Source organism: Taudactylus pleione, unplaced genomic scaffold, assembly GCF_031769625.1.
Source record: "Taudactylus pleione unplaced genomic scaffold, aTauple2 ptg000083l, whole genome shotgun sequence".
Classification (NCBI taxonomy): Eukaryota; Metazoa; Chordata; class Amphibia; order Anura; family Myobatrachidae; genus Taudactylus; species Taudactylus pleione.
In genome coordinates, this window is record NW_028284485.1 from 1,500,418 (window position 1) to 1,513,976 (window position 13,559).

At 41.5% G+C, this 13,559-nt stretch overlaps 1 protein-coding gene across 5 annotated transcripts in view; it reads right to left on the bottom strand.

Moving 5' to 3' along the window:
- Positions 1-13,559, bottom strand: part of LOC148532117 (ubiquitin thioesterase otulin-like) — a 138,243-nt gene that overhangs the window by 107,028 nt on the left and 17,656 nt on the right. For all 5 annotated transcript variants that reach the window (XM_088468264.1, XM_088468263.1, XM_088468259.1 and 2 more), the window contains 2 exons: positions 3,937-4,243; positions 1,867-2,031 (listed from right to left, as the gene is read on the bottom strand). In XM_088468264.1, the coding sequence (XP_088324390.1) occupies positions 1,867-2,031; positions 3,937-4,124 (353 nt within the window). In that variant the 5' untranslated portion in view covers positions 4,125-4,243. The remainder of the gene's footprint in view (positions 1-1,866; positions 2,032-3,936; positions 4,244-13,559) is intronic.

Here is a 13,559-nt window from a genome sequence, read left to right on the forward strand (position 1 = left end):
GGCTGAGTGATGTTAAGGTTTCCTGTTTTCCCAGTTTCACCAGCTATTCACTAGTTACTGTATTGTTTTCTAACGTACATTTCTTGCTTATCTATCATATTTAGCCTATTTTCACACTGCACATGCTCCAGACCTGATTGCATGTAAATACAGGCAATGCACTTACAGTATAGGCATTTCCATAGCATCTACAGATGTGTCCTCATACACTATTGGCACAGTCCCACCAAAGAGCCATTCTGGTCAGGTACTGTGGGACACGGCTTGCACCGAGCGGCTTTTTGGCACGAATGTGTGTCTTAGTCGCAACACAATATGACAAAACTGCTTCACAATACTGCACTAATTTCTGTGATTAGATATGCAATACATGTGTGCGAGTGAGTCTGAATCTGTATAAGAAATGCTACAATGCAGGGTTTTTTCACATTAAGTTCCATTGTGCTTTGTATACAGTTTCATACTTAAGCACAACATTTAAGTACTGAAACATAGTAATGGAGACTTGGAATTAGGATTTATTAGCTCTTTAAATGCTAGGTCCAATTCTCCATTTATCTATAAAATTGTGTGATTTAGTGATTACACCAGTGTTTCCCAACCTTGGTCCTCAAGGCACACTAATAGTCCAGGTTTTAGTGATATCTACGCATGAGCACAGATGTTAAGTCAAAATAACTAAGGTACTAATTAATACACCTGTGCTCAAGTAAGGCTATCTGTAAAACATGAACTGTTAGCGTGCCTTGAGGACTGTGGTTGGGAATCCATGGGTTACAAGTTGCATTTAAAAACAGACCCGTGTGACATTATCCTTGTCCACGAAAGTGAAGTTTTGGATACAGGGAGGAAGACATGGCACTACAGAGTCCTGTTTAAGACTCCTCACCGTCACTCAAGCCCATTGTAAATCTTTCTCCTCATCTCAATCAACATACCCTTGCTCTCTCTACTACTCTTGAGTATCTCCTTGTCTCTGCATTGATTGCTTGCTCCGACTCCCACATCCATGACTTCTCCCGTACAAATCCCCTCCTCTGGAACTCCCACAACATATGAGAATGTCTACCGACCTGTAGGGATTCACACATGCCCTAAAAATACATCCATTAAAGCCTACAAGCCTTCCTCACACTCTTAACACACATCCACTTTATGTACTACCTACTTATTTCTCCCTAATTCACCACTCAGTTTTACCCCAACTCTTTAGACTGTAAGCTCTCACAAGCAGGGCCCTTCACCCTCTTGGCTCTCACACTGCACTAGCCTAAGCAAGAGTGCTACCATTATAACTAAAGATGTGTCCTCTTACACCTAGCCTCATATGTCTCCGATGCAAGTGAGCCACCAGGTCCCGGGCAACATGGCTTGCACTGAGCATCTTTTTCACCCCAAAATATGTCTTAGTAGCAAACAGATGCAGCTAACTGCTTCACTGTACTGATTAATTTCATATGCAACAATTGTATATCTGTGTGTGACTCATATTTGCTTTTATTGTTTAACTTGCACTAGACAGATTATTATTATTAGTATTATTTTTATTTACAAGGTGCCACAAAAATATGCTGCATATGTTCCAGTCATACAAGCACACTAATATAAATGATAAAAGAGACATCAAATGTTAAAGAACAAATAGAATGAAATAGTTCCAAAGCAAATATATATTATTACATATAATCTTAAAATATTCTCTGTAAAGCGCTGCGGAATATGTGTGCGCTATATAAATAACTGGTAATAATAATAAATAAATTGGTGCTGTAAAAGACATTAACTCGTTTAAGTAAAAAATGAATAATTAAGAAACAGCAATTCATTAACAGAATTGTAATACTTTATGAGAAAATGAAAACTCACCCATTTTCTATAACCATTCCATTGTTACTACCAGAAAGTAAGGTATTAGTCTTTTTATACAACGACAAATCTGCAGCACAGTTTAGAATCTCCGGTTCCAGCTGCTGCGAGCTTTCAGGGGAACAATCCTCTTCCTCAGTCAGTGGTACTTGTGTCTCTTGTTTGCTGCAATGGAAACACGATTAAAATTGTACGATTACAAAGTTGGTCAGTTCAATAAAAAGTTCAATGAAGGTGTCTCTATTGAAGATTTCCCATATGACATATAAGTTTCATATAACAGGTCAGAACACAGAAAGCAGGGTCCAACAGATATCTGTAAAGTGCAAGTGGCTCAAACAATAGTGACAGCAAGCAGAGTATTTACATTTTACAAAAGAGGAACTAGGTTGTAACTAGGTCGTAAATTTATGTGCAACCGAACACTGAACACTAATAAAAGTAGTGTCATTTAACCAGTATGCAAAACCAAACTATACATACATATATATATATAACAGCCTAGGTTGATAGTGTTTTTGTATTTAATACTATGGAATGGCCCTGCCTAACTATGAATGCAAGTTCAATTTGTTAAAGTCAAAGATAATTGTAGTTGCACTTTGCTTTTACTACTGTAGTCTGTGTCTACTGGGTCTAAGTGATGATCTATAAGAAAGGAGACATACAGAAACCTTTATATGCTAAAATATACTAGGAAGTTAAGTATATACAAATGTGCTATCACAATAACTTAATATTTGACAGCCCTAACTGTGTTGCCAGTTGCATGCCCTTAATCTCAAATGAGGGCTATACAATGTATTTCTAATAAGAACAATTATAAATGGAGGTCCTGGAATTTCTAATAAGAACAATTATAAATGGAGGTCCTGGAATTTCTAATGAGAACAATAATAAATGGAGGTCCTGGTATTTCTAATGAGAACAATTATAAATGGAGGTCCTGGTATTTCTAATGAGAACAATTATAAATGGAGGTCCTGGAATTTCTAATAAGAACAATTATAAATGGAGGTCCTGGTATTTCTAATGAGAACAATTATAAATGGAGGTCCTGGTATTTCTAATGAGAACAATTATAAATGGAGGTCCTGGAATTTCTAATAAGAACAATTATAAATGGAGGTCCTGGAATTTCTAATAAGAACAATTATAAATGGAGGTCCTGGAATTTCTAATAAGAACAATTATAAATGGAGGTCCTGGAATATCTAATAAGAACAATTATAAATGGAGGTCCTGGTATTTCTAATGAGAACAATTATAAATGGAGGTCTTGGTATTTTTAATGAGAACAATTATAAATGGAGGTCCTGGTATTTCTAATGAGAACAATTATAAATGGAGGTCCTGGTTGGATGTAAACATAGGTGCCAGTTCTCTGGGTGCTTGAGCATCACCACATTTGTGCTGCTGTTGCTGTTTGCAGATACTTTTTGCTTATGTCTCCCTGGTGCCTGGACAAGCAATCGTTTAGTGCTCATTTCACTATACAGTTGTAAGGGACATTACTGTGGCATGATGTGTTATAAGGGTCATTAATGTGTGGCATAATGTGTTATAAGGGGCATTACTGTGTCACAAAACCACACACTCTTTTCGTCCTCTATGTTGTAATTTTTGGGGGGGCGCCAAATTATGGCCTTGCCCCGGGAGAGAAAAATCCTAGTTCTGGCTCTGATAAAGGGCATTACATGTGTGTGGCATAATGTGTTATAAATGGCATTACTGCGTGTGGCATAATGTATTATAAAGGGCATTACTGCATGTGGCATAATGTAGTATAAAGGGCATTACATGTGTGTGGCATAATGTGTTAGAAAGGGAATTACTGTATGTGGCATAAAATATTATAAAGGGTGATGAATTGGGGGTGTTTCACAAGGACACGCCCTCTCCCCAATCGGCCACGCCGCCTTTCCGGAAGCATGCGCACAGAGAGACACCATCTGTAAAGAGTTTTTTTTAGGTGGGGGGGGGGGGGGGGGGGGGGGTGCAACAGGGAACTTCCGCCCTGAGCTCCACAATGTCTAGAACCTGCCCTGTAGGTGACAAGGAAATACGTACCTTAAAAAATGTGTGTCTTCAGTTGTCTCTCCCATTTGTCCCAGCCGAACTGAGTCACTGAAATCAATTGTGTTAGATTTCCTTTTTGTGCAACAAGACAAAACAGAGCTCCTTCTTAGCCGTTTTCCAGTATGTTTATTCCAACAAGAAAAGCGATTACAGGGGCAGACAGAGCATAAGCATCCCATTATTCCTGGTGACTTGTTGCCAAGGTTATATATACACAGAAGATGATGGTACTCCTTTATGTTTATTCACAGCAGTCCACATAGTTTAAATTTAGAGCACTAAAAGCTTGGGTAGCAACCTGTAAAGAGGAATACACTTGTTATCATTCTGCAGACACCCTATAAAACAATAAGCCATTACATAATTTATTATATTAATCCAATGCAGACATACAATAAAAGGCAATATACTGTAATGCCAATACTAAAAATTAAGCATAAATTACTCGCTGCACATGAGAAATATGTATACACGGCTAGAAAAGCAAGATGGCTAGACTCGGCCTATAATTGCCAAGTGGGGTGAGAGTCACTGGTTCTAATTTATCTATAGTCTCTGGTGTAAGATAAGTAGGAATATGTTTTCTTCTTTGTGTATTGAAATACTATATACTGTTTTACAACTAGATGTTTTCATTTTGTACTGTAGTTGTAAGTCACACTTTTCTGCCTTTATGTATATACATAGACCCAAACTGTTTTTACTAACGTACCATCTTTACATTGATCGGCTCTGTAATTATTGAGACCACATAGGTAACTATTTTAATTCGTATTCATAACAAACTGTATATTATTATTATATTTTTATAATATGTAGGGATGTGCACCGACCCCAGTGTTTTGTTTTTAATTTTGGTTTTGGATCTGTATCTCATTTTGTTTCAGATTTGAATTTAACTTTGGCAAAACTGCCCTTGCGTGTTTTGGTTTTGGATCTGTTTTTTTTTTTTTTTAACATAATAACAGGCCTGTTTTTGTTCCTACAGTATTATTAACCTCAATAACATTAATTTACACTACTTTCCAGTAAATTTTGACCACCTCACAGCTCACAATAATGTTTTCATCCAGTTTAGTCCCATAATTTACTGTATTTGTGATTTTAGCTGAAATAAATACAGTATGAAACTATATAAAAAAGTAAGCATCAGAGCAGAGGCTCAAAAGCACAGCTGTTTAAAAAATATAGGACATCTATTAAACTTTGCCACACAACAATGGCAGACAGGATGTCAGTTTCATAAACTATAAATTTAAAAATGTCAGACAGCAATGCCCCAAGCAGCACATATTAAATAAAAGAGGTGCAAGATGGAATTGTCCTTGGGCCCTTCCACCAACCCTTATGTTGTATATAGAACATGCACAGTTTAACAAACCAATTACCTCAGCGACAGGAACTGCCAATTGTGGCTGTAATGATTGGTTTGTTTGGGCCCCCACAAACCAGGCTACCAAGGGGCAGCTGACAATGCTGGCAATGATCTCTCCATGTACAAACTGGCTTTTTGAGGCAAGATGTTGTTGCCATCATCATCCGATTCCTCATCAGTGTGTACATCATCTTCACACAATATTAAATTAGTTCCCGCTGGAATTCACCATTACAGCCTTAGGTGCCTCTGTGTTATTTGGATGTAATTGGCGGTAAAGGTTTTCCTCATGAAATTTGTAGTTAATTTTGATGAACATAATTTTTTCCACATTTTGAGGAAGTACCCTCCTACGCCGATCGCTGACAAGGTTCCTGGCTGTGCTGAAAACTCTTTCTGAGTATACACTGGAGGGTGGGCACAGGGGCGTATCTATCCATTGGCCAGGATGGCACTTGCCAGGGGCGGCGGCCAAAGGGGGGCGCCGCCCGGTGGTGTCACCTGCAGCTACAAGGTAGATACGACCCTGTAGCCGCCCGCCTGCACCGGCCAGAGGGAGGCTCGTCTGGGGCACTGAGGATGCTAGGCCAGGCCCACGATGCTGCGGCTGCATCCAAGGGGGACAGAGCAGAGACGGAGGTGTTTTCAGGCAAGGGAGCCTGTGTGGGTATGCTGCAGGACCCGGAGATCGGATGCCCGGGGAGGGAGTGTTGGGAGGAGGGCAGCGGCATGGCTCTGATCCGAGACTCTGATAGCTTGAGCCCCATTGTGTGCCAGGGGCTGGAGCTCCTCCATTGCAGAGCTGCGTCCTTCTATTCCTCGTCCTCTGTGGAGGCGCAGAGCAGCTGACTAATACAGTTTTTCTTTACACAAGGCGCGCGTGACGTCATGACGCCATGCGCGCCGCATTGCTGTACTCACTGAGGAGCCTGCCGCAGCCATACCACAGCAGGAAGATACGGTAAGTATCTGTGTGGGCTGCGGGGGCTGGATATGGGGGGAGGAGTAGAAGGGGGATGCCTGGGGACACAAAAGAGAGTAGGCTGGGGAGAGAGAAGGGGAAAGGCTGTGGAGAATGAAGGGGATGCCTGGGGACACTGAAAAGAGATGGCTGGGGAGAGAGAAGGGGAAAGGCTGTGGAGAATGAAGGGGGATGCCTGGGGACATAGAAGGGGTTGGCAGGGGACACAGAAAAGAGCATTCTGGGGACACAGAAAGTGGAAGGCTAATGGCTGGGGACACTGAAGGGGGATGTTGAGGAGAGAGAAGGGGGAAAGGCTGTGGAGAACGAAGGGGGATGGCTGGGGAGACAGAATATTATTATTCAGAGAATTTGAAGGGAGGGGGGCGCTAGTCCATTATTTTGCCAGGGGCGCACAGACCCCTAGATACACCACTGGGTGGGCAGCTCAAGTAAAGCAAGCCAGTTTGTGCAAGAGCCTCCAAATTGCCTTTTCATCCTGCCAGTAGTGAAATGGACTGTCTGACATGCCTATTTGGATGCTATAATTAAAATAGTCCTTAACCATTCTTCGAATGATGACCGTATCAGATGGAGTCATGGTAGAGGTCTCATTAATTGTAGGCAATTTTTTTTAGACCCGACCAGATGTTAAAACTTGGTTGTGCTGACTCATCTGCATCACCAGTGGGTCTTTTTTTGGGAAAGTTTAGTTTTTTCCTGGCAGCCGCACTTGCTGGAGAAACTCGCCATCACTGCATCACGTGCCACTTGAGATGACAATTTGCTTACCAACAGCTCTTTGCATCTCTTCAGACCTGTGTCCTTTGGGAAGAAAGACACAACATATGACTTTAACCTAGGATCCAGCACGGTTGCCAAACTGTATTGCTCCGATTGGAAGATCCTGACTACCTTTGGATCCTGGCATAGCGAATAAAGGACTTAATTTACAAGTCCGACATGCTTAGCGGAATCGCCTAATTTCAGCTTTTCCTTCAGGTTCTCAAGCTGCTTTTCCAACAGTCTAATGAGGGGAATTATCTGGCTCAAGCTGGCAGTGTCTGAACTCACTTCACAGGTGACTACTTCGAAGGGTTTCAGGACTCTGCACAACAAGGAAAGTATTTTCCACTGAGCTTGAGTAAGGTATAGTCCCCCTCCTCTTCCTATGTCATACTTCGGTGTGTAGCTTTGGATGGCTTTTTGCTGTTCCTCCATCCGCTCAAGCATATAAAGGGTGGAGTTCCACCTCATAACTACCTCTTGCTTCAGCTGGTTTCAGGGTAAATTCAACACTTCTTTCAGGTGCTGCAATCTACCACATTCACCTGCTGAAAGACGAAAATGCAGAGAAAATTTGTGGGCCATGGAGAGCATCTCCTGCACGGCCCTGTCATTTAAAAAAAAAAAATTGCACCATCAAGTTAATAGTGTGAGCAAAACATGGGACGTGTTGGAATTCACCCATCTGTAATGCTCTCAAAATATTGGTGGCGTTGTCAGAAATCACAAGTCCCAAGGAGAGTCCAAGCGGAGTAAGCCATTTTGAAATGACTTCCCTGAGTTTTTCTAAGAGGTTGTCAGCAGTATGTATTTTAGTGAAACCGGTTATACACAGAGTAGCCTGCCTCTGAATAAACTACTTTTTCTGAGATGCTGCTGTTGGTGCCGCTGAAGGAAATACACCCACCCAGTGGGCTGTTACAGTCATGTAATCTTGTGTTTGCCCTGTTCCACTTGTCCACATATCTGTGGTTAAGTGGACAGTGGGTACAATGGCATTTTGGAGGACACTAATTAAGTTTTTTTTAACGCCCCTGTACAGGCTGGGAATTGCTTTTCTAGTGAAGTGGAACTTAGATGGGATTTGGTAGCAGGGACAGAGGACCTCAATTAACTGTCTAAAACCCACTGCACTAATGGCAGATATCGGATGCACATCTAATACCAGCATAGATGTAATGGCGTCAGTGATCTGTTGTGCAACTGGGTGACTGCTGTAATACTTGCTCCCCCTTGCAAAGGATTGTTTAACAGTCAATTGTTTTTCAGAACTACTACTAGTAGTCTTCCTGGTCCCCTTCTGGAATGAAGAACTGCTCCCATCAGCAGCAGGCGTAGCGCTCAAGGATTCTTCTGAGGAATCCAGGGTAGGAGAGGACTGAGTCAGCCTTATAAAATTGAATGCAGGACTGCTTCCGATCATGATTGAGGATATTGTTGATGAAAGTGTTGGTGGTGAAGATGCCACATGTTTGGATCTAGCAGAGAGAAGGGAGCTAGCTGATGTTGGACTACTTGTTTCGATGGATGCGCTGTAGATGATGTAACATGGAGGAGGTTCCTGGATGGTAAGGGTCTCTATCTCTACTTACTCTGGCATGGCAATAGGTATAGATGGCTTGACAATTATTGTCCGGATTTGGGTAGAAATTTTTCCACACATAAGAAGTAGATTTTTTGTTTTATGCCCAGGCATGACAATGGGCTTTTTCTTATCATGGGCAACAACTATTTCTACTGGGGCCTGGTTTACACAAACAACATCCTCATCAACAACATCCTCATCATCAGCATCCTCATCATCAACATCCTTATTAGCATCAGCTACACAAATATCCTCCTCCTGGTGCACAGAAGCAACCTCAATCTCTATGTCAGCATGTTGACAAATGCTGCTCATCCCCACATTTGCAGAGGATGCTCAAGTTGTGGAAGGAGGCTCCTCTTTGAGTAAAGTTTTGGAAAGGTCAGGCTCACACATAGCTCCCACCGTCAAACTTAGGGGTGAATTTACTAAGATGGGAGTTCTACTAAGAAGTGATGTTGCCCATAGCAACCAATTCAACTTCTAGAAGATAATACCTGGAATCTGATTGGTCGATATGGGCAATAGCACTTCTTAATAGAACTCCCATCTTAGTAAATTTACCCCTTAGACTCTCCTCAGGGATTTGTGTCATTTCTGAGCTCACAGTTGGTTCCTGTGCCTTAACGATTTTAATTTTTTTCAAATATCTACAGGGAGAAAGGCTTACATCTTCATAAGAGGCAGAACCACCAGTCATAAATAAAGGTCAAGGCCTTAGCCTTTCCTTGCCACGTTGTGTGGTGAAAGGCATATTACCAATACTTACGTCTTTCTGAAGCTTACTTTCCCTTTGATGTTTTTTCTTTACCAATGTAAAATATTGGTTCTTGATTTCAGATGCCCTGACTTAAGCCATGAATGCCCTTGGGCATCGGCTTTAGTAGATGACGTAGACGGACTAGTATCTTGACTGGTGGCACTGGCGGCAGCTCCAGCCCTAGTACGTGGTTACTGCTCTACTCTCAACTGATCGTTCTCCATATCAACAAACATGAATGAAGTGGGTTACAGCACACACATCGATTTGTACCAATTTTAAATATTACACTACGGTATCAATGACCTACAGTGTCACAATATTTTTTATGAATAAGAAAAGAATAAAACACTTTGCTTCCACTTAGTGTCACAAGATTTTTTTATGAATAAGAAAAGAATAACACACTGTGCTACCACTTACAGTATCACAAGATTTTTTTATGAGTAAAACACTGTGCTACCACGTACAGTGTCACAAGAATTTTTCTGAATAAGAAAAGAACACACTGTGCTACCACTTACAGTGTCACAATATTTTTTATGAATAAGAAAAGAATAACACACTGTGCTACCACTTACAGTATCACAAGATTTTTTTGAGTAAAACACTGTGCTACCACTTAGTTTCATAAGAATTTTTCTGAATAAGAAAAGAATAACACACTGTGCTACCACTTACAGTGTCACAAGATATTTTCTGAATAAGAAAAGAATAACACACTGTGCTACCACTTATAGTATCACTTATAGTATCACAAGATTTTTTTATGAGTAAAACACTGTGCTACCACTTACAGTGTCACAAGAATTTTTCTGAATAAGAAAAGAATAACACACTGTGCTACTACTTACAATGTCACAAGATTTTTCAGGAGTTAAACACTGCGCTAACACTTACAGTGTCACAAGAATTGTTATGACTAAACTGTTACCGCTTGCAGTGTTTTGCTCAAAAAATCTTTTGACACTAAGTGGTAGCGCAATGTTTTACTCAAAAAATATTTTGACACTGTGCTACCACTTACAGTGTCAGAAGATTTTTTATGAATAAGAAAAGAATAACACACTTCGCTACCACTTACAGTGTCACAATTTTTTTATGAATAAGAATAACACACTGCGCTACCACTTATTGTGTCACAATACATGGACGATAAACTGTGGTCTGGCTGGCAGTGTCACCGAACAATAATTTTTTTTTACACTGGGGAAGAGCACCTCTGGACGAGGTAGCAGCCCCTTGATTAACACCACAGTACCCCTTTATGGACAACAAAGCACCCCTTCGGAGTGCGGACATACCACCTGCAAAGTCACAAATATGTGGATGATAAACTGAGGTCTGGCTGGCAGTGTCACCGAACAATAATTTTGGTTACACTGGGGAAGAGCACCCCTGGACGAGACAGCAGCCCCTTGATGAACAACACAGCACCCCGGTCTGGCCGGCAGTGTCACCAAAATTTAATAGCGTAGCTTGCAAATGAAGAAAAAAAAAAAGATCTTTTTTTTTTATTGTTTGTGAAATGATAATTATTAATTTTAATTAACTTTTTATTTTTTTTTACATGGGGAAGAGCACCCCTAGATTGGCATAGCACCCCTGGACGACACAGCACCCCTTTTTGTACTGCAGCCCTAGCCCTATGATGGACAGGACAACACAGCAGTACCACTTTATGTACTGCTGCCCCCACACTTTATGTACTGCAGCCCCAGCCCCTTTATGGACAACACAGCAGCAGCCCATTATTTACTGTAGCCACCCCAGCTCCTTGATTGACAGGACAGCAGTGACACAGCAGCACCCCCCTTTATGTACTGCAGCCCCAGCCCGACAACACTGCACCCTTGAACAGACAGAACAGCACAGAGCCCGTCTGTTCTCTGTACACGATTCACAGCCAGAGTGAAAATGGCGCCGATCACCGGGACCTTTATAGAATCCAAAACCCACGAGAAACCGACAGCGGGATGATGACATTTTGCCCCGTTTTGGATTCCGAGTTAGGCGGGAAAACCCGGGCTGGATTCGGATCAGACTCTGAAATTGCGATGTTCAGGCTCATCTCTAATAATATGATAGTTGTTGATTTATATATTTAAATAACAATGTATTGAATTTTAAAAAAAGCATAAATTGTTTGTCAAAGTAAAAATTGTCTCTTTAATTGATGCGTATCTCTTTCATTGGGGCAAAGTTCAATTACATATATAAACTAGCGACCTGCCCTGGCTTCGCACGGGAGTCATTTTTTAATTCACGGTGATAGTCTTTTTTAACCTAAGATTTATAAGATTGCCTTTTAGACGACATTAGTAATTTTCCCTCCAGAAGCCAACACGAAAAGATCTATTTTGATGTGACACACAAAAGGGCCACATCAAGTTGTCCAGGGGTTAACGTGGGCAGGAACGGGGTGGAACTGAGGAGCTCATTCATTTCAGACCCGCTTGCTAAGATGCATACTCTCGCTGTTGCCAATGGTATGCAGTGTGTGTGCATTGTGCACATGCGTATGCATCGCAGTGCGCATCCGCATACCTTAGCGAAAGTTCACAATGCATTCACTCGCTGCAAATAGACAGGCCAGCAGAGTGAGTGACAGGGGAAGCCGTTTGTAGGTGGTAACAGGGGCTGGCCATTAAAAACGGGGGAGTGGAGGTGCAAACGCAGACGTGCCTGAGCATCTCATCAGCGTTTTAGAGGTGTGCATAATTAAATGATAGCATCATAGTACACGTCACCTGCCTTATTTTTACACTGAAGTGCTTGCAGTGCTTCATGCTGGGTATGGTCAACCACAAGCGCTGCGATAGCTTCCGATGTTATCCGATGGTACAGATGGTTGCATACACTTCCTGGACATGACGTGCACAAGTGGGCCTCTTAAAACAGGCTGGTGAGTGTCTGGTTACACTATGTGATCACTCTATAAGAAATACTGGGAGTGCTAATGCATTGCTGTGCAATAGTACTGCCTACGCAATTTACATGCACGTTGTGCGAGTGATCGCATCTAGCGAGCGGCTCTGAATCAGGCCCTGAATTCCGTCACCTCTAATGGTAGGTGGAACTAGTTCCACCTCCCCCAAGCCCCTGCACAGAAGTCCCAGAGACAAAGAGCCACTGTCTGTCTGCCTAGGGAGTCTCAATTTCTTCAGAGGTCTCTCATTTCAGAGAAACCAGCATATAGGTAAGGAAAGAATAAAGCAAAGGCTATACATAGGGGTTGCAAAAAAACATTAGGCATCCAAGTGACATAGAATAGTTTGTGGGGACCCCATAAAAAAACTCAGAGGCACGGCAGAAAATAACACTGATGATATAGAACTTTTTTTTTCTTTTTAAGTGATCTAACATTGTAGTCTCAGCTGATGGCAGGAGTGCTAAAAAAGCATCCAAAATGTATTTCACACTGTCATAGCCCCAAAAGCTACAGGGGACCCTCAGCCATTCACTTTACCGTTTCCTATACACAATAGTGTGTGTGTGAAGAACAGTTTTCACATTTGTTTTGGCCTGTCAGACTAGCGTGGCGTTGGTGAGTAGATGGCAGGGGAGATGAGTTCCACCACCTCTCCAGGACGACTTTAAGCCCTGAAGTTGTCCATGAGAAAAACAGTTTCCACTTAGGTCAACTCCAGCCACGTTAAGTGTTTGTCCCTGTGCTTTATTTATTGCAGACTCTTACCAGAATTGGACTCATTTGAATTTAATGAATCGTTTTTCAAATAAATGAGATAGGAATGGTGAAAAAAGGGAAAACTTAAATTTTGTATTAGTAAACTAAACAGGGCTTACATAAATTTTTCTGGAGAAAAGGATAATAAGTATCAATCTCTACGTGGTATAAAACAAAGCCCATCGTTGTGATATATCTTTAACGGTTTAGACAGCATAAGCCAAGAAAGTGCATGGACGTCTTATTTTATTCATTGACTTGCTTTACTAACATTGTCACTGTTCAGCTCCCTTTTGTCATACATTAATGTTTCACCTCCTTAACCTTCCTCAACAAATGCTCTATAGAATAGTGATAACTGCATCAAAATCCGACCAGTGGTTCTCGAGATTAGCCCGAACAAACAGACAGATGCCTACTATGTATAGATTATATTACTAAGGTGATGCCAATTATTTT